This window comes from Fringilla coelebs (assembly GCF_963513975.1).
Source record: "Fringilla coelebs genome assembly, chromosome: 6".
NCBI classification, from domain to species: Eukaryota; Metazoa; Chordata; class Aves; order Passeriformes; family Fringillidae; genus Fringilla; species Fringilla coelebs.
Window position 1 is genome coordinate 12,032,172 of NC_140034.1, and position 21,011 is coordinate 12,053,182.

General features: G+C 40.8%; 1 protein-coding gene across 1 annotated transcript in view; it reads left to right on the forward strand.

Moving 5' to 3' along the window:
• Positions 1-9,424, forward strand: part of BEGAIN (brain enriched guanylate kinase associated) — a gene marked incomplete at its 3' end in the record, with an annotated part of 147,568 nt that extends 138,144 nt beyond the window's left edge. The window contains exons 6-8 of the mRNA XM_084207193.1: positions 992-1,099; positions 4,747-4,830; positions 8,051-9,424. Coding sequence (XP_084063319.1) covers positions 992-1,099; positions 4,747-4,830; positions 8,051-9,424 — 1,566 coding nt within the window. The remainder of the gene's footprint in view (positions 1-991; positions 1,100-4,746; positions 4,831-8,050) is intronic.
• Positions 9,425-21,011: the final 11,587 nt, after the last annotated feature.

Consider the following 21,011-nt stretch of genomic DNA (forward strand, 5'->3'; position numbering starts at 1 on the left):
GGCTGTGAGTTTGTCACTGGATTGAGTTCACTAAACAAAGTAGATGTGCATCAGGGTTTACCCTCCTTTCTGTTCTTATGGCAATGTACCTTTCTAAAAGACCCTCGAGATGTTTTCCAAACCTTCTTGTTGCAGCTCTGAGTGCACAGAAGATGATCTTGATTTCAGAGCACCCAGAAGCTGCCATACTTTTTAATACCAATGTAAGGCTGGGGGCAGGGTTATAAATAACTGGCACACAATGATTTTTCATATGAGAAGCAGGACAATAAGCACTGTGTACCAAAATGAAACAAAAGGTGGGAAGGGCCAGTGGCATTTCATTCTTTCCACTGATCTCTTTGCATTTATAATAAAGAGTTACATCCTACTGGTAACAAGATTAAATTAGTGGGCAGAAAGAAATTTGAATCAGGCTGTTTTCCTGATATGCCACAGTGGATTGTGTTCTGCTAATGAGTGCTAACCCTGCAATCAGGTAAACATTCACCTTGAGAAATGAACAGCCTTAATCAGGGCTTTTAAATCAGCCAGAACAGTCAACAGCTAAAATGAAATTGGCTCAAATACAACTGCTTTTCTTTTTAAATATTGTTCTTCCTTCCTTATGAGGACGGGAAATAATAGCATAAGTGAAACAGTCTAGTAGTAAAAGAGCAGCTCCAGTCCCTTCCACCTTAGACCCTGTCCTGTGACTAAGAAGGGATGTACTGATTGATGCTCAATAGATGCCTTTGCCCAGGCTAACTGGAGCCTACTCTGAAGGTTCCTACATGAGCTCAGTCTGACTCCCACAGTTCTAAAGAACTTCACCTCATCTCCTAAGCAAAATAATGGAGATAATAAATAAGAGGGGAGGCGGGAAGACAGAAAAAAGAAGTGTTGGTCTGTTGTGCTTTCCTCTGGATTTGAGAAGGGCATCAACCAGTGGACCTTTATCTGAAATATTCTGACAGTAGAAAAAACACTGACTACTCCATTTTCTACGCAGGGTCAACATTATGAAGAGGAAAAACGGGCTTTGAGCCATGAAATAATTGCACTCAATAACCACTTAATAGAAGCCAAGGTGACAATAGATAAGTTGTCAGAAGACAATGTAAGTATTTAATTATTCATTTTGAGATTATATTCAGAAACAAATTGGGTCTTGCACTTCCTATGAAATTCTAGAATAGTATTTTATGTTTGTATAAATTGTAACCTGCTGCCTCAACAGTTAAAATTCACGTTTGTTTGTTTGTTCCCATCACTTTGTAAATCCAGCTCTTACGCTGTGAGGTTGTGGTGAGACTTTTCATTGATATTTTTTTTCCTTACATCTAGCCTGAAACTGATGAAAAAATTTTCTACGAGATGGCAATATTCCCACATTGATTTTGCCATCGGTACAGCAAATTGGTGCGAGCACACGGTCAGAGGTGTTGCAGGGACATATGTGTGGAGTGGGGACTCACCAGAAGGATTTTAGGCACAGAGTAGAGCCCTACATTTCCTGCAGTTCTTTGGTCTTTTGGTCTTTGCTCTCCAGAAAGCCCAGCACAAGCCAGATCTGCTGGCAGGGGGCAGGACTGCCCCAGCCTGGTCACTCGGACCACTCCTGCAGGGAGCAGGAGCCAGGCTTGCCCCAGCAGCTGTTCATGTGTAAAAATGGGCCTGTCTCAGTGAGGGACAAAACAGGGAACATCTCTGGCAATTGTCACCCTCCATCTCATTAAACACTACTGGAAAATGGCATGAGTAGCACAGCTGGCAACAAGCTCATTAAATCCTTCCTGAGACAAACCTACAAAGACAGCAAGGAGAGGAATATTGCAGGCATTTAGTTCATTATTGTGCCATTCCTTCCACATTTAATAAAAAATTCATCTGCAGAAGACATGTTTCTGTTAGCACTTGTTTTCCAGCATCTTACATTCAATCTTCCCATATTTCACATGAACTCTTAATCATAGCTGGGAGCATTTAATCTCATTAAAATGCCTGTTGATGTGAACTCTGCCTGTGCAATTAACAGCTTTCCAACTGAAATAGAAAGTTCCCAATCTGACCTCTAACTTTTATACAAGTTGAGTTGAATTACTTTATAACTCTAACAGCCATAAGAAATGGGATGGGGCAAAAGTAATGGGCTATATCCAGGTTTTGGAAGCACAGGAGCACCACCAGACTAATTCAGCTGAAATGAGTGGAGTTATTTTTGATTTAAAATAGAGGTAGAAGAAAGTTGCAGGAATCTCCCTTTCAGTATACATGCATTTATACTACTTCATGGAGTCAGGTCTGAGCCCCCATTTGAGGTGCTTTCAGAACTCACAGTTTTACTCTGAGCACTGGAGTGTGGTCCAGAGCCTCAAATAACAGCACCACTCCTTCAGACTTGGGGCTGGCCCATGGACAAAGGTCTGCCCTTACAGCTCTTGAGAAAATAGCATGAAATTAAGTCAGGGGAGATTTAGGGGGGATGTCAGGAAAAGGTTCTTCACCCAGAGGGTGGCTGGGCTCTGGAGCAGCTCCCAGGGCTGTGCCCACAGCCCCAAGCCTGACAGAGCCCAAGAAGGGTTTGCACAAAGCTCCCAGGCACAGGGTGTGGCTCTTGGGAATGGTGCTGTGCAGGGCCAGGAGTTGGACTTGATCGTCCTTGTGGGTCCCGTCCAGCTCAGGATAATCTGTGATTATGTGTAGCATCACTAATAAGAATAAAAGTTATATTCCAAATGTTAAAACAAAGGACTACAAAACAAGCCACTAATATTATACCTAATAAGTACAGAAGTGATGAACTGAAGAATCCTACATGGGGAGAATGTTTTTGTCTCAGCAATATCTCTTTCTTCAACTATATGTTCTCTCTCTCCTCTGACAGAAATGTAAAATGATGCTTTCAATACAAAACCATATTTTAAACTGTGGGAAACACTTCTGGCATTAATTGCCAGTTATTGTTCCAGTTCCCACAGATAGGGCTGGTTTCCATTCAGGCACACACAAAAGGAGAGAAGGTCACTCCAGTCACATGGCTTGGCCCAGCAGGTTGAGAACAAAGTACACGTGGCACATGTAGCTCACATGTAATTTCTCTGTAGTAATTTTTAAAGCTGCTAAAAATAAAGTGTCAGAAACGCTTTTTGTGCTCTCCATGACAACCACTGAGCAGAAAGAGAGGCACAGAGCTTTTGAAGAAAGGATTAGGTTCTGGAGAGATATCATTTTAGTGTGCCTGGAAATGCCATATGGGACCTGGGGTACCTGTCTGTGCTATACATTGTGCAGCACTATAAATTGGGTTTAATGTATGTGCAGCATATCAAAGTCACGTGCACATGCAGCAGATTTTACTTCTAAATTGAATTCTTGGGTTCTTTTTCAGGAATGAAAATAGCGTGTCCTAATATAAAATTTAAGATCCACATAAATGAATACAGTACATTTGAAGCAGAATGGGCATGTATAAAATCTCACAAAGACAGAGGGAAAAAAAAACACCAAAAAAAAAAAGCATCTAAAGGTCCTTGAATGTGAAAAAATATGTACTAGTGTTCACAGGAGAACTATCCCTATCACTGAAACACTCAAAAGAACATCTTGTTGCTTCTCTTATTAGAGAATAACTTAGAATTGTCCTTTAAAACAGAGGATCTTTCTTTTTCACAGAAAATTTATGAGTTTCTAAGAAAATTAATGTAGCCATAAAAACTGGCGTGCAATAGAATTATAACATTAACATCAGAGAAAAATCCAAATTATATCAGTATTCCACACCTTTTGTCTACAAACACGTACTAATTTTTACAGATTAACACAGCCCAGTGCCCACAGCACTTTCATGCTTTGTATATCTCATCTCTGCCCACCTATAAAGTCAGCTTCTGAAGCCAACCTTGGTTTTAGTGCCACTAGATATGGAAAAGGAAAAACAAAACACAGCTCCTACCTTCAGGGAGCCAGAGGTACTGGCTGAAGGATACAGTTACACAGTCATGTGTGCTAAATCAAATCTAAGTGAAGGGCAAATGTGTGTGCTGAATTTTCCCATTAAATAGGCTGTGGGAGCCATTCAATACCAAGATAGGATAAGAAGCTTGCTTAAATTCTCTCCCTCCTTGTGTAGAATTCTCACGGTAATTTCTTGCCCAGTGAAAATATTCTATTCTGCAGCGTCAAATATTTGCAGTGAGATTTAATAAATTTCTATAGCTGCATTCTGCAAGATATTAAAGGAGCCAGGAACCATCCAGAAATATCAAAAGGAGAAAGAGTCTCCCTTTTAAAAAAATCAACCCAATGTATATTTCTGTAATTAATTTCTCCCACAGTCTCATAAGATTATTTTAGCACTTTCTAAAGTAGTATTTTAGTGCTCAGCTGGATAATACCCAGTAAAAATTTTCTTTTTTGCTTAAAAGATCATGGTTTTTTAGCTTTCACGGTACCATGCATGTTAACAGTATAAAATTCAGTTTTTAATGGTAAATATCCACCTTCTGAGATGCAGATTACTGTCCTGTTGTAACAGGTCTCAAAAGTTTATTCTTAGTAATTTTATCAGCCCTCACAGAGCAAAGGAGGATATATCTCTAGGTTGTGCAAGAAACAACAAAGCATCTCAATTTGTTTAGAAATTAAGGTATGCTCCAAATCTCCCCAAAGTGAATTTTGAAAAGATTGATCGGGCATGGGAGAAAGGCTGAAAGGCACAAGTGCTTTGCAAACTTTAAAGAAGAGGTCATTTCTTGTTTTTTCCAGGAGCTCTACAGGAAGGACTGCAATTTAGCTGCTCAGCTTCTCCAGTGCAGCAAGAACTATGACAGGGCACATAAACTTTCAGAGGTAATGTGACCAAACTCATTGAATAACATAAATATTGCATGGAAAACAGGTTGTTTTGCATCCATCAATTCCAGAATTTGTTTGCCCTTAAGGCTTTTATTCCTCCACACACCCTCCAAGCCACAGGAGGCCCCGTGCTCCTGCTGGTGTCTGTGCAGTCCAGGGAGCTGCTGACAAAACCCCAGCAGCAGTGCGATTTTGTTCCGCCCATGACGGAACTTGAAGGAAATCTCTTTCCCCAAACCTCTCCTTTCCAGCAGGATGGGCCTGCACTGATTGCCTGTAAAGCAAAGGTTTTGTAGAACACTGAAGTGCTGTGAGCTCCAGAATGCAAAACACTGTGCAAGAGCAGTGGGGTGAGAGCAGGGAATTGACAAGCCACAGGCGTCAGAGATTCTGATGTAATCAATTTTCCTCCCCAAGCTATTTTCCAGTCCAGCTAGTTTCCAAAGCCAAATTTTAAAATGGACTGCCAGAACAAATATCTTTTTCTAAAGAAACCAGAGCACCGAGTGATTGATTTCCAAGGTGTAAACTTTAATTAATAATCCTTGCTTCCAAGGAAACGAGGCATCAGGAATAGGCTCCATAAAGGGGAGGCAAATATTATCTTAGTAAAGAAGACTGTTCTTCAGGGATCCAGACCCTGCACAAAGCAATAGCACCTTCCTCACACACATATTGTTTCAGTGAAGGTTACAGGGAATAGCCTTTCCTTCTTCAGTCCCATCGGGTCAGCATCCCCCCAAATGGCCTCTCTTGTGCAATTCTACAATGGAGCATTGCAAAATTAAATTTGGAATGTACAAACCACCTCTAAGTCAGTGGAAGGCTTCAGAGCACTGAACAACCCTGGTAAAAAAAGATGGAGCAAGATTCTTCTGTCTACCAGACAATGATTTTATGGAACAGAGACAGAACTTCCAAATTAACCATTATCTTGGTCCTGTTACTTTTTCCTGTTAAGTGACTTCCCTTAGCAAATTGTATCAAGGAATTATCATTACATTACTCACACTTGAAAGCACCCTACCTATTCTAATTAGGACCTTAAAAACATTTAATTGTTTATTTGCAGAGAACTATCACAAATGTGATATCTCCCCTCAGTTTCCCAGACTGTCATATACTCAGTCAAATAGGCAGTCTCCACTCATTAGTCCAAGCATTTATTAATTTAGCAAGTGTGAATATGCTGTCACAGCCAATAAATTCTTTAAAAATGCAAATATTTCCTGATAAACTATTGTATGTTATCCAGAAACCTAAACTGTAATAAAACATAATAATGTGATAGCAGTATCATTTTAGTAATTCCAGTTTCCAGTGCAGTGCCCATAAAATAATGTGCTTTTTAACACATTTCAGAATCTTAATAATGTGTATAAAATATATCAAACAGTGGTGCTTCAGGATACTAAAATAAGAGCTGCCCTATACAGCGTTTTCACATTAAATTAACTGTATTTCTTTTTCCTCATTTCTGTGGCTTTTTACACCAGGCCTACTTTACAACCTGTTTATTCAATCTTTGTTGCATCTGTACTTACTATGACTAATGTTGCTGCCTGCCAGCAGACTGGCAATATCATTTATTTCCAGTGGAGGACATATGAATTAATTAGCTACATAATGATTAATCTAAAATATCCTGGAAGGTCTGTGGTTGAAAAAACACTCGTCCTACTACAAATAACAGGAATGTCATTTCACTACATGTTGTATTTTGAACACAGTGAGATTTGGGGATTAAAATAGCTTTAAAAACTTCCCAATGAAGTTAAAAGAGGCTCTCCATTCCTTACAAAATGTGAGGCCATGACAAGGAGCAGGTACCTTAAATTTCCTTTGTCAAAAATCGAGGGGAGGGGCACAACTGCATGTATTTGTAGTGTTCTATCCTCTAGAGGAACAAATTTAAGGAGGAAGTGAGATTGCTAAGGTCATAAGGTTAACCATTGATTAGTTTGTAAAGAGGAACTTGATTTCCAGTTATAAAAAGAGTGCTGAGTAAATCACAGTTCAGCCCAGCACTGAAGGGATTAATTCCCAAGTGGCATAAATCAACAGGAGTATCAAAGGAGCTAACAAAATCACAAACACATTATTCCAAACATGAATTCTGATTTCCAGCAAGAAATAGGGAGAGACAACCTCTCTCATATTACTTTCTGATCATTGTTAGAGATCTCAAGTGAGCAAGACAGATACAATTTGACAGGAAAACCTGCTTGGTGATACCTGAGTAGTCTCCACCAAGGAATGTCATATCTGTCTCTCTTCTGGTCCACATGACAGAATGGCAGGTGAAACCATCATCCACAGCCCTGGTCCTGACTTTCTGAAAAAAAAATATATATATGATTTCTGATGCACAACAGACTTATTGATTAATTCTGTCACAGGAATCACAATGTGAATTCAGGTCTTAGTGCTTTTTTCTGTCAGTGTGTTGAGTGTGTATGTGGATGGTTGATCTGACAAGCAGTGTCCAGTTGAAGGGGCAAGGAAGGCAGCTTGATCTCCTTCTTCCCATCTCAGGAATAATCCTGTCACAGCAGCCAGCACCTCTTCTATAAGTGCCAGTCAGCTTCTCTGCATCTTCAAACTGCATTGTTTATCAAAGGTGATGCTGGAGGGCTGGAGCCAATTTGGCATGGGGTTGTAGGCAAGATGAGCTTGAAGAAAGACAAAAGAAGAACAGAATAGATATGATCTCTTCCTCCTTCCTCACACCCACAGGGACCTCTGCACACCCACACTCCAACTGCAGATCATACCCAAGCACACAGTCTGGAGCGTTGCTGTAGGCTGTAATTCCCTTCCTGCCTTTTTAAGATTGTTGTTTACTACATATTTTATTTACATCAGTTAAATAAACCTGGAAGTGCTGGGTTAATGGCTGGACTTGAGGAGTGTAGAGGCCTCTACTGACCTGAGCAATTCTATGATCATTCCTATCCAACCTGAATTAATTTGGAAGGAAACATTTCAGTTTCACAGTGTTATCCGTGAACAAAAGCAGATGAAGATGTATAAATGTTAAGTAAACAAACAAAATTCATTTGATTACATTTGTTTCAAGAAATGCACAAAGATTGTGGCCATCACAAAGAACCAGGCATGGTGAGCTACGTAATGTCACAAACAGCATTCATCTGACACCTCTACTGACATGTACCCTTTTCTCCTCTCTCCTTGCCATCTCTTTATGTTGCAGTTGCCGACTGACTTTCAGGAGAGAGTCAGCATCCACCTGGAAAAACACGGCTGCAGCCTTTCCGTCCCCTTGTGCCACACCTCTTATGCTGACACCATTCCCACCTGCGTCATTGCCAAAGTACTGGAGAAGCCAGACCCACACAGCTTGTCCTCGCACCTGTCAAGCCCATCCACCAGGGATCTCAATTTTCAGGACTCTGCCGGGAAGGTCGGACAAAGGCCCCAGTACAAGTCTGACATCTACTGCAGTGACACGGCCCTTTACTGCCCCGAGGAGAGGAGGAGGGAGAGGCGGCAGAGCGTGGACACGCAGGTGAAAGACGTGGGGTTCCTGCGCTCCCAAAACTCCACGGACAGCACCGTGGAAGAAGACGGTTTCCATTCCAGCTTCTCCCACGAAGCCTTCCCAGAGTACATCACCTCCCTGCCAACCTCCAGCTCCTACTCCAGCTTCAGCGTCACGTCTGAGGAGAAGGAGAACGCCCAAGCCAACACCCTGACAGCCTCCCAGCAGGCGATCTACATGAGCAACCGCGAGGAGCTGTTCGAGAGGAAGTCGCCCGTGGGTTACGAGCACCAGGGCAGCCCCAGGTTCGCCAAGCCCAAACCCGCCCAGCACATGGAGCTGGCCGACGACAACGAGAACTCACCCACTTTTACCAGGACTCTGCCTCCGTATGCAAACGAACCTTTTCATTTCTCAGCCATAACACCGCAGCAGGCTTTGGCAAACCAGAAAATGAGGAATGAGTGCAGGAGCACCCACCTTTCAGAAGAAGACTTGCCAGGGCGGTGGAGGCAGCTGAGCGTGGAGGACATTGGAGCGTACTCCTACAGGAACGCTGGCAGGCTGTCGCCCTGCAGTTTCTCAGAGCAGTACTACAGCAGCCCCATCAAGAAGGGGGACAGTCGAACGAGCCCCATCTATGCTAGTTACAAAGCAGACAGCTGCTCAGAGGGAGATGACATCTGCCAAAGCAGACTTGTGGATTCTTGCTTCCTGAGAACAGACAGTGGCCTGAACATTGACATCAGCACGAGCTGTAAACAGGACAAATTGCCCACTTACAAAACTAAAGAATCGAGAGACCAAAAAAACGAAAGGATCACTGTCCAGTTATGCAGTAGCAAAAACATCGAAAATAGCCCGGTGTTGAAAAGGGAATACGTGGACGTGAGCCCCAACAGCTCGGCAGAGTCGCTCAATCAGAGTTCAGTGGAGGCTCCAGAAATCCACCAGTCTTCCATGGATCAAGGAAGCCATCCGGGTGCTCACAGCAAACAGCCGCAGTTCCAGCGGACGGGGAGCACTGGCCTGAGTCGGAAGGACAGCCTTACAAAAGCACAGCTCTACGGAACCCTTCTGAACTAGGCACCTCCCCACATGGCAATAAGACAGCAAACAGAGGGAAGGAGAGAGCATTTGATGCTCCTAGTGAACAATAAGGTTCTAAGAAACAGGATTATTATGAAATCTATATTCATAACGGTACTATATGTTTAAAACAAAATCTCTTCAAAAACGTTATACCGCACTTTTCACTTGACATCCTTTCCACATGGGAGACTGTCCCCTCCCCTCTTTTATAAACCTGAAATATTTTTATAAACAAAAATGTATTTATTAGACTATCCTAAGCTATTTGAGCAGAATTCTTTTCCCTTCAAGCAGGTTTCTTATTTATTTTTGTGCATGAGGCCATCTGTGCCTAAATTCTTGGAGGAAAAGGGTAAAATCATGATGACAGTAACAAAAAAAAAAATAAACCCACCTGATAAAATACCATAAAATGTCATGTGAAATCAAAAAAAAAACCAAGAATGGTGAATTTCAAGAAGTATATTTTTTAACAAGAATGGAATTGTATCTTAAGTTATTTCATACAAATGTATTTATGAGTGACTAATGTATGCACAAAGTGATACTAATATTTTGTTCTTTTAATCCACTGTGTTTCTGCTTTCCTATTTTTCCTTGTATACTACCTCAAAAGTAATTGAGGGTTTCTTTGTCACATTTTCTGTAGGCTTGCATTTATATTGTCTAAAATGCATGCAGTGTCATAATTAATACTGTATTTTGCATAACTTAATAAAAGACACCAGTGGATATATTTTGGGGTTGTTTTTCCCTTCATTCAATAGAACATGGAATTGCTCTGAGGGGCATCAGTCCAGCAGACGTCAATGGCTAAAGCTCCTGAACTGGATCGCTTTCTAAAGGAGTCTCTGCTTCTCTGTAAGCTCCAGAGTTTAACTGGTTCACAGCTCATGGCCTCTGGGTGTGGGAGGATGACTACTCATCAGCCTGTTAAAAGTAAGCAAGGAAAAAAAAAAATGTTTATCCACAGTCTTGAGTTCACTAGACAGGGTTCTGCATACTTAATGAAAACAGAAACCAGTGATGTGAGTTCCTCCTCTATTACTCACATACTTGACACAATCTTTTATTCCTTTAGGACTGTTACATTCCACAGCTGCCCTTTCTTCTTATGCAGCTTGATATTTCTAACAGTGATTTTTCTGAAGCCTAAGGAAAGTCTGGAAAATCTATAGCCTTTACTCCTGAGCCCGAGAAGATGTATTTTTACCTGTACTTCTGGCATTTCCTACAGCAATTTTTCTATTTCTCACCATTTCACCATTATGGAGTATACAACTGGGACAGGAGGAAAAGGGAGAGAACAAAATGAGAGGAAGAGAAAAACAAAAAGGAGAGAAAGGGAAATCCTGTGGCTTTTCTTCACAGCTTCATTATTCCTGCTTGGTAAGAGGTAGAATACAGCAACAAATATTTAATAATTATTTTAAGTCATGTTCACATATCCTATACTTAAAATACTGACTCTTGACAGCTCATATATGGGGAAAGACCTTGCTTAGTGCAGTATGTGGTAGTAATCAGTGGGATCACCGTGGAAATATAAACTAGCTCCTTGTAAAGCTAAAATAATGATCTACTCAACAGGTATTAAGAAAATATACTTCTTGTGCTGATTCTCTGAAAGCAGTTACCTGGCAACTGACACAAACCAGACCTACAGAAGTGTTCATTTCCCACATAAGTATCTTCAATCATGGGCCCACAGATTCAATGCACTTGGCATGAATAACTCCCATTGCTCTCTATTTGCACCATGTATAACATAAAATTTGTCCACTGTTGATGTGTGCAAGCACTTGCTGTGCTCTTGGGAAGATCAGGCATCGAGTCCCTGCAGTTCCTCCAGAGTCTGTTGCAGCACCACGGAGAGTAATGGTCACAAATAATCTCTCACAGGTAAGGCACGAGATAGCTCCAATGTGGTGCCCATTCAGTACAAAACTGTCACAAGTCTTGTGATTTTATGCTCCCAAACTTGCTCACAGTGAGTGTGAGAGGTAGGGCAGGCTGCAAATAATTCCATGAGGTCGATAATAAACGCATACGCTGAGGTTTCCAAAGGCCAAGAGCTACTTATGGCAGGATGTGACCTGCAGTAAATTGACTTGGAGATCCACAAGAGCTGTTATTTCCCCTTTGAAACACCAAGTCAGAAAACAGATGTGAAAAAACCCTCACTGTTGACTCATTCAGGTATATAAAATTTAGACAATCCCTAAGGCAAGACATTAATTTCTCTGGTGAATGAATATAAGGATTTGTATGGAAGAAGTGAAAATTAACTGTTATCTCACCTAAGAAAATATGTAAGCTATGAAACAGTAAATTTTGTCATTTATGAACTGGAACACAGTGTCAGACTAATCCTTTTATAATATTGTTCATTATTTGACCTAAAGTGCTACTTTGGCAATTACACAAAATTACATTTCTTCTAGATACTATATCTCTGATTATTTAATATCCTGTTCTATTATATTCTTTCATACTACTGCAGTTTCAAAGTCTGCTTCTATGCTTGGCTTAACTCTTTTTCTCAGTTTATGTGCACTAATACATAGATTAAACCCAGCCTTTGCAGCCAATTAGTACAGGGTTTTTTATGAAATAGCCCATAGCCTTGTAACATTTTTCTGTAATGAATTCTGTTACAGAACAATATATTAATGAATTTCAACTGAATCAATCAAAATAGCTATAAAAATTCTTCAACTTTATTGTGTTGATTTAAATTTCTCCTTAATTAGAAAAACTGATGGTAGGTTTGCTAATTTCCTATGAACATGAGAAAAAGTTCCAATAATTCACCAAAATTTTCTCAGATTTACAGATACGCTATGGTTTAGTTTAATTTTTAAAAAATACCTTTGAAGTATTATAATAAAGAATTTATTTCTGGGATTTTGGGGTTAATTTTTTCACAATAAGTTTAGATTTATTGAGACAACCACAGGGAGAGACCTGAAGCATAAGAACAGAACAATGATAAGTGTTTTCACAATAGATTCAAGTTTTCTTTGTGGTAGTGTCTTGATTTTTTGCTTGCCTTCAGTTTTCACAGCAGGAGGAAGTAATCCAGAAAAATCATGATGAGTTTTGGAGTATGACATTGGAGATATTGAAACAGCCAACGGAGTTCAGCTGTGCCATTAGACAACCTCTTTGTACAGACTTACAGGCACTGAGATTTTAGGAGATTGATCCTTGTTAAAAAGAGAAAAAGGCAGAGAATCAGCCTGAACTCAGATAAAAGGGGTTTTAGATCTGTCTGTCACCACGTCCCTCAGAGCACTTACTTTCTGTAGGGCATTTCTGACAGAGAACAGCACCTGAAAAATCAGAAGAGCTGACTCCCCTTTCTCATTCAAGTAGATGTGGTTTGATAAACTCTACTCTTATGTTCATTTAATTACAAGTGTCTCCAGAAAGTGAAACAACAGATCTTCAGCTAAAGTGCCACAGACCCCTCCACTCCACTGGCTGAGAATTTGCCATGAAATAACGTTTCCCAAGGACATGGAAATGGGAAAATATTCCATTTTCTCTTAAGCATTATAAGAATGCCAAGGTGGGTCCATGCTGCCACAAAACTTCACTCTTCCAAGTCAAACTTCATATTCAGGATTTATAAGTAACTATGGCTGGAATTCTTATTTGATTAATTATTTAATTTGCCATAAGTAAGAACAGAAAGGGTGAGCAAAAGAAGTGGCAAGTCCCCAACAGTGCAGTGAAGCAGAAGATGAAAAATGTCATTTTAATGATGAAAACCAAAAGCAGAATGAATATGACACACAATGCTGATCAAGGGGAAAACAGAGGGGGCTGAAAGAGATCAGAGTCAGGCATATTGAATCACATATCAAAACAGAAAAGAACACAGAAATGTTACTAGGGATATGGGTTATAATTCACCAGGAATAACAGTGCAAAACTATTATGAAATCGTAGAAAGAAAATGCATTTTTGAGATGTTTTCTCACTTCTAATTAATCCTATAAAACTGCACAAAATCTCAATCATTATGAATAATGCAGGTCACTTTTGTTAAACTTTTTAGAAGTCTAGAAATAGCTAAAATTTTTAAGTTTAAATCATGGCAAGCCATAACCCAGGTCATTTCCAACTCAACAGTTTCTAACTTCTTCACCCAAACTAGAAAATTAATCAAACTTATTCTTTCCCCTTCCAGCACTTTTAATTAAAAAGAATCCATAATCTATCACAGAGCATGATTATGCAGCTACTTAGATTAATTTCCCCTTGTTTAATTTTAAAGTACTGATTGACATTGTTTGGGCTTTCATATAAAATTCTTACCCTCTGTTCACATTTGCAACCTTGTAACCTTTACAGACTATTGTTATATTTCTCCTTAAATTGTGTAGATGTGGTCGTCTTGGATTTTTCTCTTGGAAGACACTCTTTTCAGGACACTAAATGCTTCTTATTCTCTTCAAGGAAGATCCTCCTCACCTTTCTGCTGCTGAACACCACAACATTTTACTATCAGCAGCGAGCTCTTCCAACCCCCTGTACAAAAGTGAGGTTCAAGGAAAGATGAGGGCTACACAGATTAGGGCAGCTTTTATTGACCCTCCATGCTGACCTGCATGCATCAAACATGCATGTTGTCTACCTGGTCTTACATCAACATTACCAGAATTTTTTCATTGTTTTCCCAATCTTTCCTCCAAGTCTTTGAAAACAAATTTCATTGTTAGAAGCAGCTCTGGTCATTCAGTTATTCTTTGACGACCTGCCATTCATTCCAGTGTCTCCCACAGTATTTTCTCTTTGGTATTTTCTTTTTACTGTGTTTTAGTAATTGAGAGGGTTTGTTTAGCTGCAGTCAAAAAGAGTAATTTGAATATTCATGCAATGAAAGGTTTTGCTCCTTTTGTACCCCGCAAGGTCTTAGGCACCAGCTCACTCCCCAGGGCACCGAGGTTTTGGAAAGCTGCTGTTCCAAGCCCCTGAGCTCTCTCTTCCCCAGGCTCCTGCAGCCCTTGTGCTGCAGAGAGGGGCACTCTGCTTCCTGCCAGGTAGGAGATCCCTAGGGATGTTGCCAGCCCTCCTTGCAGACAGCCACTCTATCCCAGAGTAGGGAGAACAACTTCATCTGCAAGGACCAAAACAACATTGTCGGAAAATATCCTTGATAAGAGTTAAGTGCCTCCTCATCAACACACCCATCACGACAGATATACATTAATACTCTGTGATTATTCAGAAAAATTCTAATTTTTAAAGTTAGCTCTAATGAATGAATATTTAAATATATTCACTCATTTCAATTTTTGCTTTGCAATTTATGAGTCAGAGCAGACATGTACAAGCTGCAGAGCCACAGCACTATTTACTACACCCAGCCAAGCAATGACAGCTCTATGATTTAGAAGAAGAGAAACAACAGCAAATCCTGGAATAATTAAATTTGTAATGCCAATGTCAGCCAGTGTCCTTTCCCATTCCAGGTTTTCATATGTGACATTGAAAAACAGATCACAAGAAATAAAAGCATCCTCAGCTGATAAGGGTTATAAATTTCAGTAGGTTCCCACTCAAGAGGTTTTTCATTAAAATAGAGTTTTTATTGTTACAGTAGAAATCCTCTTAATCTGGACATCAGTTGGGTAGGGTGACATGAGGAGGGAGAGCTACACTGAATGTCCAGACAGCACAAAACCTCTCACCTCACAAACCACTGTGCCACCAACCTGAGGAAGTGGGGACAAGAGCAGCAGCACTTCTAACTGATAAATCATGAGTATTGACTCTGGTGGGGTTATTTTTGGCAAGGAGGTAAATCCGGATTTATGTTCACTTGACTTAAATTTGTCAATTTACTTCAATGAACCTTCAGCATTTCACAGTCTTTATCCTCCAAAAATGAGGGAAATGCTCTTATCCCCAAAGCCCTGGGAGTTACACTAAGATGACATGCCTAATCCCAGAGAGATAGTAAGGAGTTAGCTATTTCAGTTTTAGCAGATTTTAAGGCTCTTGGCCTTTTGCTCATGCTATAACTTGAGAAACAGTTAAGAAGAAAAACTCAATTTCTCAAGCTCAGCCTTAGCACAGGAACTGAATCATTGTTTTCTGATTCATCCCCACTCACCTGTGCTTTCAGCATCCACAACAGCCTGAAGGTGAGGAAGGAAAGAGCTGACGCTGGAAGAAAGAAAATTCAAAATTTAATCTGTGCATCCAAACTATTAAAAGGCCAAATTACTTCTAAGACAGTCATGCTTGTCTACAAGAAAACTGGGTTTTTTTCCATATTTTGCCCAGAGAATTCATACACTGCCAAAGAAAGTAGGTAACTGAGCTGAGAACTTGCATCTTCTTGCTGTTTGGAACCAACTTGGATTTTCCTGACAGGCTGGAAAGATAGATAGGGAAATGGAGGAAGAGCAAGGATGATTGCTCTGTCAGCACAAAATGCAGTAAAACTTTCCAGTCACAACATTTAATGTAGTCCCCTGATTTTTAGGGTTCATTATGAAAAAGTCCCAGGAGAAGGCTTTTAGAAACAGACTGTTTTCTTTCAATCTAATTTTGCCTTTTTTCCCCAGCTCTTTTTAAAGAGAAAAAGAAAAATCATGTTTTGCAAGCTGCAGTGATATGGGGGTTTTTGCTAGAGCTGTCAGTCCTGCCTGTAAACACCTGACTTGTGTCAGTAGGGAAAAACAATCCTGAAACTAAATCACTTTAACAGAATAACATTTGCTACTGAAGGAGAAATGGTCTAATTGAAAAGAATGTCAGTAAACAGCTCATTACTGAGATTTCCGAGCCCAGAAAGCAGAGGTGTAGAAACACAACAAATTCAGCAAAGTCACACTTTGCAAGGACCCCAAACAATTATTTTATTTAAAATAGGTTTGGACTGCCTTTTACTTTTCTTTCATTCTCTATTGATGATGAAGATGAAATGCACTTTTTGGCACTCTAGATGACACCAATTAAACTTGATTTCTTGCTTCAGCTCATAGCTCCACTTGTCTCTGACTTCTAAGACTACTTTATTTCAAGCTTTAAATTTCTGCTTTGTTTAGAGAGAAAGTGTTGTTCCCACTCAAGCAACCTGACTTCCAACTCATGAAAATGCACACACAACTCCCAAGCCTTACCAAATAGGTAATTTGTCCAACATTTGTATTTTATCCTTATAAAAAGTTAGGATAATTCTTCTATCTTTTTATCCTTTAGTCTTATGAAGGATGGATTGTCTCTTATTACTTGATCATACAGTACTTGACAGAATAGTCCCTTGATTAAAATTGCACAGGCCGTGCATATTGCATTACCTGCCTACCATTACCAAATACCATATTTTCTTACCCTTAGTATTTTTTCCCCTTGGGATGTGAAATTAACATTTCCTATTCCCAGGTCAGTCCCTGGGCTACAATACCTCACCTCACACTATGTATACCCCATACAGAGAAATTAAGAGGACTATTTGAACTACCAGTATTTGAGGAAAGTCCTTTACCCTGGGCTCTCCCTGTCCCTTGCTAGGCCTTTCTCCTTGCCAAGCTTCTTAAACTGAAAGGGCAAAAGCCTCAGCATACAGTATTTGGAAATTACTGCAGAACAGCTGGGATCCACCTCATTTTTCCACAGACACTGACGCTGCATGTATCATATTTCTCAACACTCTGTAGTTTATATTTATACTCACTTGCAAGGCAAAGCTGTTTATCAATTCACACAAAAAGGTTCTATTCAAAAAAAGGCATCGTGGCCACAAACTTCCTTGGCACATCAGCACCTTCTTACATTGGTGCCATCCCCACTAGCTTGATACTGACACTTAGGAATTGCTCTGGATATTCTCCTGCTGAGCAGATAAAGCTTCACACAGCTATTGCAAGAAATAGCTCTTACTGGAGAAAAATAAGCCAAGCAAACAACAAAACAGGGAAGCCTTCAAAGGAGGAGGAGTGTTTAGAGAGCCCATTGGACTGGACTGGTGCAGCTGCTAAGGAGGTGATAAGGAAGCCTTTCTCCCCCACCTGAGAAAGGCTTTCCACTTCATTGCAGAGCACACTCACTCTCTGCAGGAGCTGCACAGCTGGAAGAGCCTGGGAGAAGCCTCATGACTGCAGCACTGCTGGCAGACAGCAACTAGCAAAGTCTCTTTCTCAGCTACTCCTTCAGAGGCTGGTGACAGTCAGATTTTAGTCCCATCTGAACCAGCACAAGTCTCCAAGGATGCCTTTAAGGCTCTCAGTTGCTATACAGATGCTGTAGGAATAGTTGCATCCACACAGCAGCATGCCCTCATTACATCACTGATGGAGATTCCATCAGCTGTCTGGGCAGGTTTTGAAATCTGTGGCATGCAAAGTGTAAAGGACAAAGTGAGTACTTGGTGGGGGTGAGAGGAGGTAAAATGTAAGGCAGGAGCACAAGACAGAGAGAGGCATGTCTGTGTTTCATGTCTTGGGGTACACAGTCCTAGCCTAGCATTGCACAGCGACAAACAGACAACAGAATGAAGTCAGACCACTCAGAAAATAAGGGAGAAACAGCAACCAAGCCTGGGAACCTCCCAGACCTTCAGGATCAAGGCTAGAGTTTGCCATTATTATTGCTGAGTCTGCTTCCCATTATTGTCCAAGATATAGACACTGGGAATCAGGAGAGGACTCTGTTTTCCAGTGGGCTCACAGGGCAGACCTGAGAAAATCATGGTGTCCCCTAATGTTGTAGAACCACATCTGCAGAGCAGGCAGCAGGACAGCAGCTCCTCAGAAATGTACAACACTGGTGAAAAAAACATATAGCACAACTTGACTTACCTGTCAAAATTTTTTCTATGTAATGTCAGTGTCAGAGTCAGGCTTCTCCCTCATTGTGCTGGCTGAATTAATCAATTTTTCGTTGCTCCAGCCCTGTGTGTGTCAGGCAGGAGCTACCCACTGCATTTAAATCTTATGGTTTCAACATTCATCAGCATTTTCTCTCCTCCCTGAGCACTAGTGAAAGTTTTCATGCCACAGTTTATTTACAGTACACTCAATTCATGCCTGTAGCCATTCTAGAGACTTCCCACACACCACGTCCTATACAGGCTTTAGGGCTCATTTTAAACCTACTGAAGACACACAGACTGTGCTCTCTGGCTATGGAACTGTCACATTTAACTACCTTACACCTTTAAATAACATTGAAATTATTCAGGAATTTAGACAAATTAGAATACAAACTGTAGATAAACTACTGATCTCGATCCTTGCCAGCATAACCCTCCCAGCAGCTACAGTGACCTGGTCTGAATTCCATTTAACAAAAGATTTTCCATTGGACTTCTGTGTTGGGATTGTTTGCCTAGAAAAACAGCAGAGATTTTTGCTGGGCCAGTCATTTATCTTTGCATGTGTGCCCACATCTTTAATAGGAGGAAGATATTTTCCACCATACAGCTCACAAATGTATATGTATTATTCCCAATAGTTGTACATATACATATTATCCCATAATTAAATTATGATTTCATTTTGATTGAAATTATTTTATTAGTAATTTAGATGAGTTCCAATCCTCCAGCAAGAGCATTTGGTCTGAAAGCTGAGAGGTGAATTGGCTGCATTATAAAAGCAGGGTATACACTTCATACCCCAGGCACAGAAGAGACATTAAATTCAGACTGCTAACACACAAATAAAAGCCCAGCTTAAACACCAAAAATAATCAGTACAGAAAACTACAATAACACTACAGTGGGAAACAAATGTGTGTGCTAAGCAGTGTAATTCCTTGAAAGATGAAGAACTGGTTCCCCTGGATGCTGCTGTCTTTGTAGGAGGCACTCCTGCCTCAGACAGTGCAGCCCACAGCAGAGATGTCATTATGTCAGGCTGACATCTGATGTGTTCAGCCTCCTGGAATATGAGATCTGCTTATTATTTCCCTCTTCATAACAGAGGTTCAAGGCAACCTATTAGGTCTATTTCTCTTATTTATTGCACTACAGTGTTCAAAACACTTCCTGAAAACAGTACTGCACTACAAGAAGTGTAGAGCAGTTTGCTGTCCTTCTCCAAATAGTACCTTTTGTTCTGCATCCCAGCATGTGACTGTTCACAGGGGTCACAGGATGAGGGAAGAGACGAGAAAATTGACTCCATGTTCAGAAGGCTTGGTTTATTATTTTATGATATCTATTATATTTAAAACTATACTAAAAGAATAGAAGGAAGGATTTCATCAGAAGGCTGACTAAGAATAGAAAAGGAATGAATAACAAAGGTTCAGACTGACTGAAACAGTCCGAGACAGCTGGACTGGGATTGGCCATTAATTGGAAACAACCACATGAGACCAATCCCAGATCCACCTTTTGCATTCCACAGCAGCAAACAATCATTGTTTACATTTTGTTCCTGAGGCCTCTCAGCTTCTCAGGAGGAAAAATCCTAAGGAAAAGATTTTTCATAAAATCTCATGGCTACACCAGCATTTCTGCAGAGGCACAGTTTTTGTCAAAGGCTTAGATGAATCTTGGATAAAGGTGTGTAAATAAACACCTCACCCTGTGCCTTGGGACCATGTAGACCACACAATTAGTGGAGAGTAAGTCCTGGTTTCAGCACAAGAGACAGGGACCTATTAAAGTGGATCCAGGGGACAGCCATGAAGATCCTCCAAGGGCTGGAGCCCCTGAGGAAAGGTTGAGAAAGAAGGAGCTGCTCAGACTGGAGAAGAGAAGGCTCCATGGAGATCTGTGTGATCCTCCAATACTTACAGGGGTCTTATAAAAGAGAGGGAGAACAAAAGTTTTTACAGTGATAGGACAAGAAGGAATAAGGGTTTTAAAGTGAAAGAAGGGAGATTTAGATAAGATGTTAAGAATAAAGTCTTTACTAGAGGGTGAGGGTGGTTAGGCACAGGAAGAGGATACCCAGAGCAGCTGTGGATGCCCCATCCCTGGAAGTACTCAAGGCCAGGCTGGATGGAGCCTTGAGTAACCTGGTCTAGTGGAAGGAGTCCCAACCCCCCATGGCAGGGGGATTGGAACTGGATGGGCTTTAAGGTCCCTTCCAACCCAAGCCTTTCTGCGATTCTCCAAAATCTTCTAAGTACAATTTCCAAACAAGCTTGAGAAATCCCATGCAAATGCAGCAGAGACTTTCCATTACAAACACCTGTGGCCAGCCCAGTGGAGGGTGTCCCCTGCAGCCACCACAAGGGTATTTCAGCTGCCCAATGGTGCAGGAGAGGGCTGAGCACTCAAATGTTCACCTTCCAGCCTCCTCTGGTTCCTGCTTTCCCCTGCACAGTGCTAAGGAGCTCTGTGAGAGCTGTCCAGGCACAACAGATTGCTCAGACAGAGCTGGCTCTGCTGTTAGGAGGACACTGCTCTGGCACTCAGCACATGGGATCTGAAATGAAACCCCACATCTGGGAAGCTGCAGAGACAAGTGGCAAATGCATTATGCTTTTCTCACCCTGACACTTTCTGTGAAGTGGCATCCTGTGGGCAAGACTTCAGAACCTCTTATTCTATAATAATTCCAATTTTAAAAATACATTTTTTTTTTACCTTTACAGGGTGCTACAG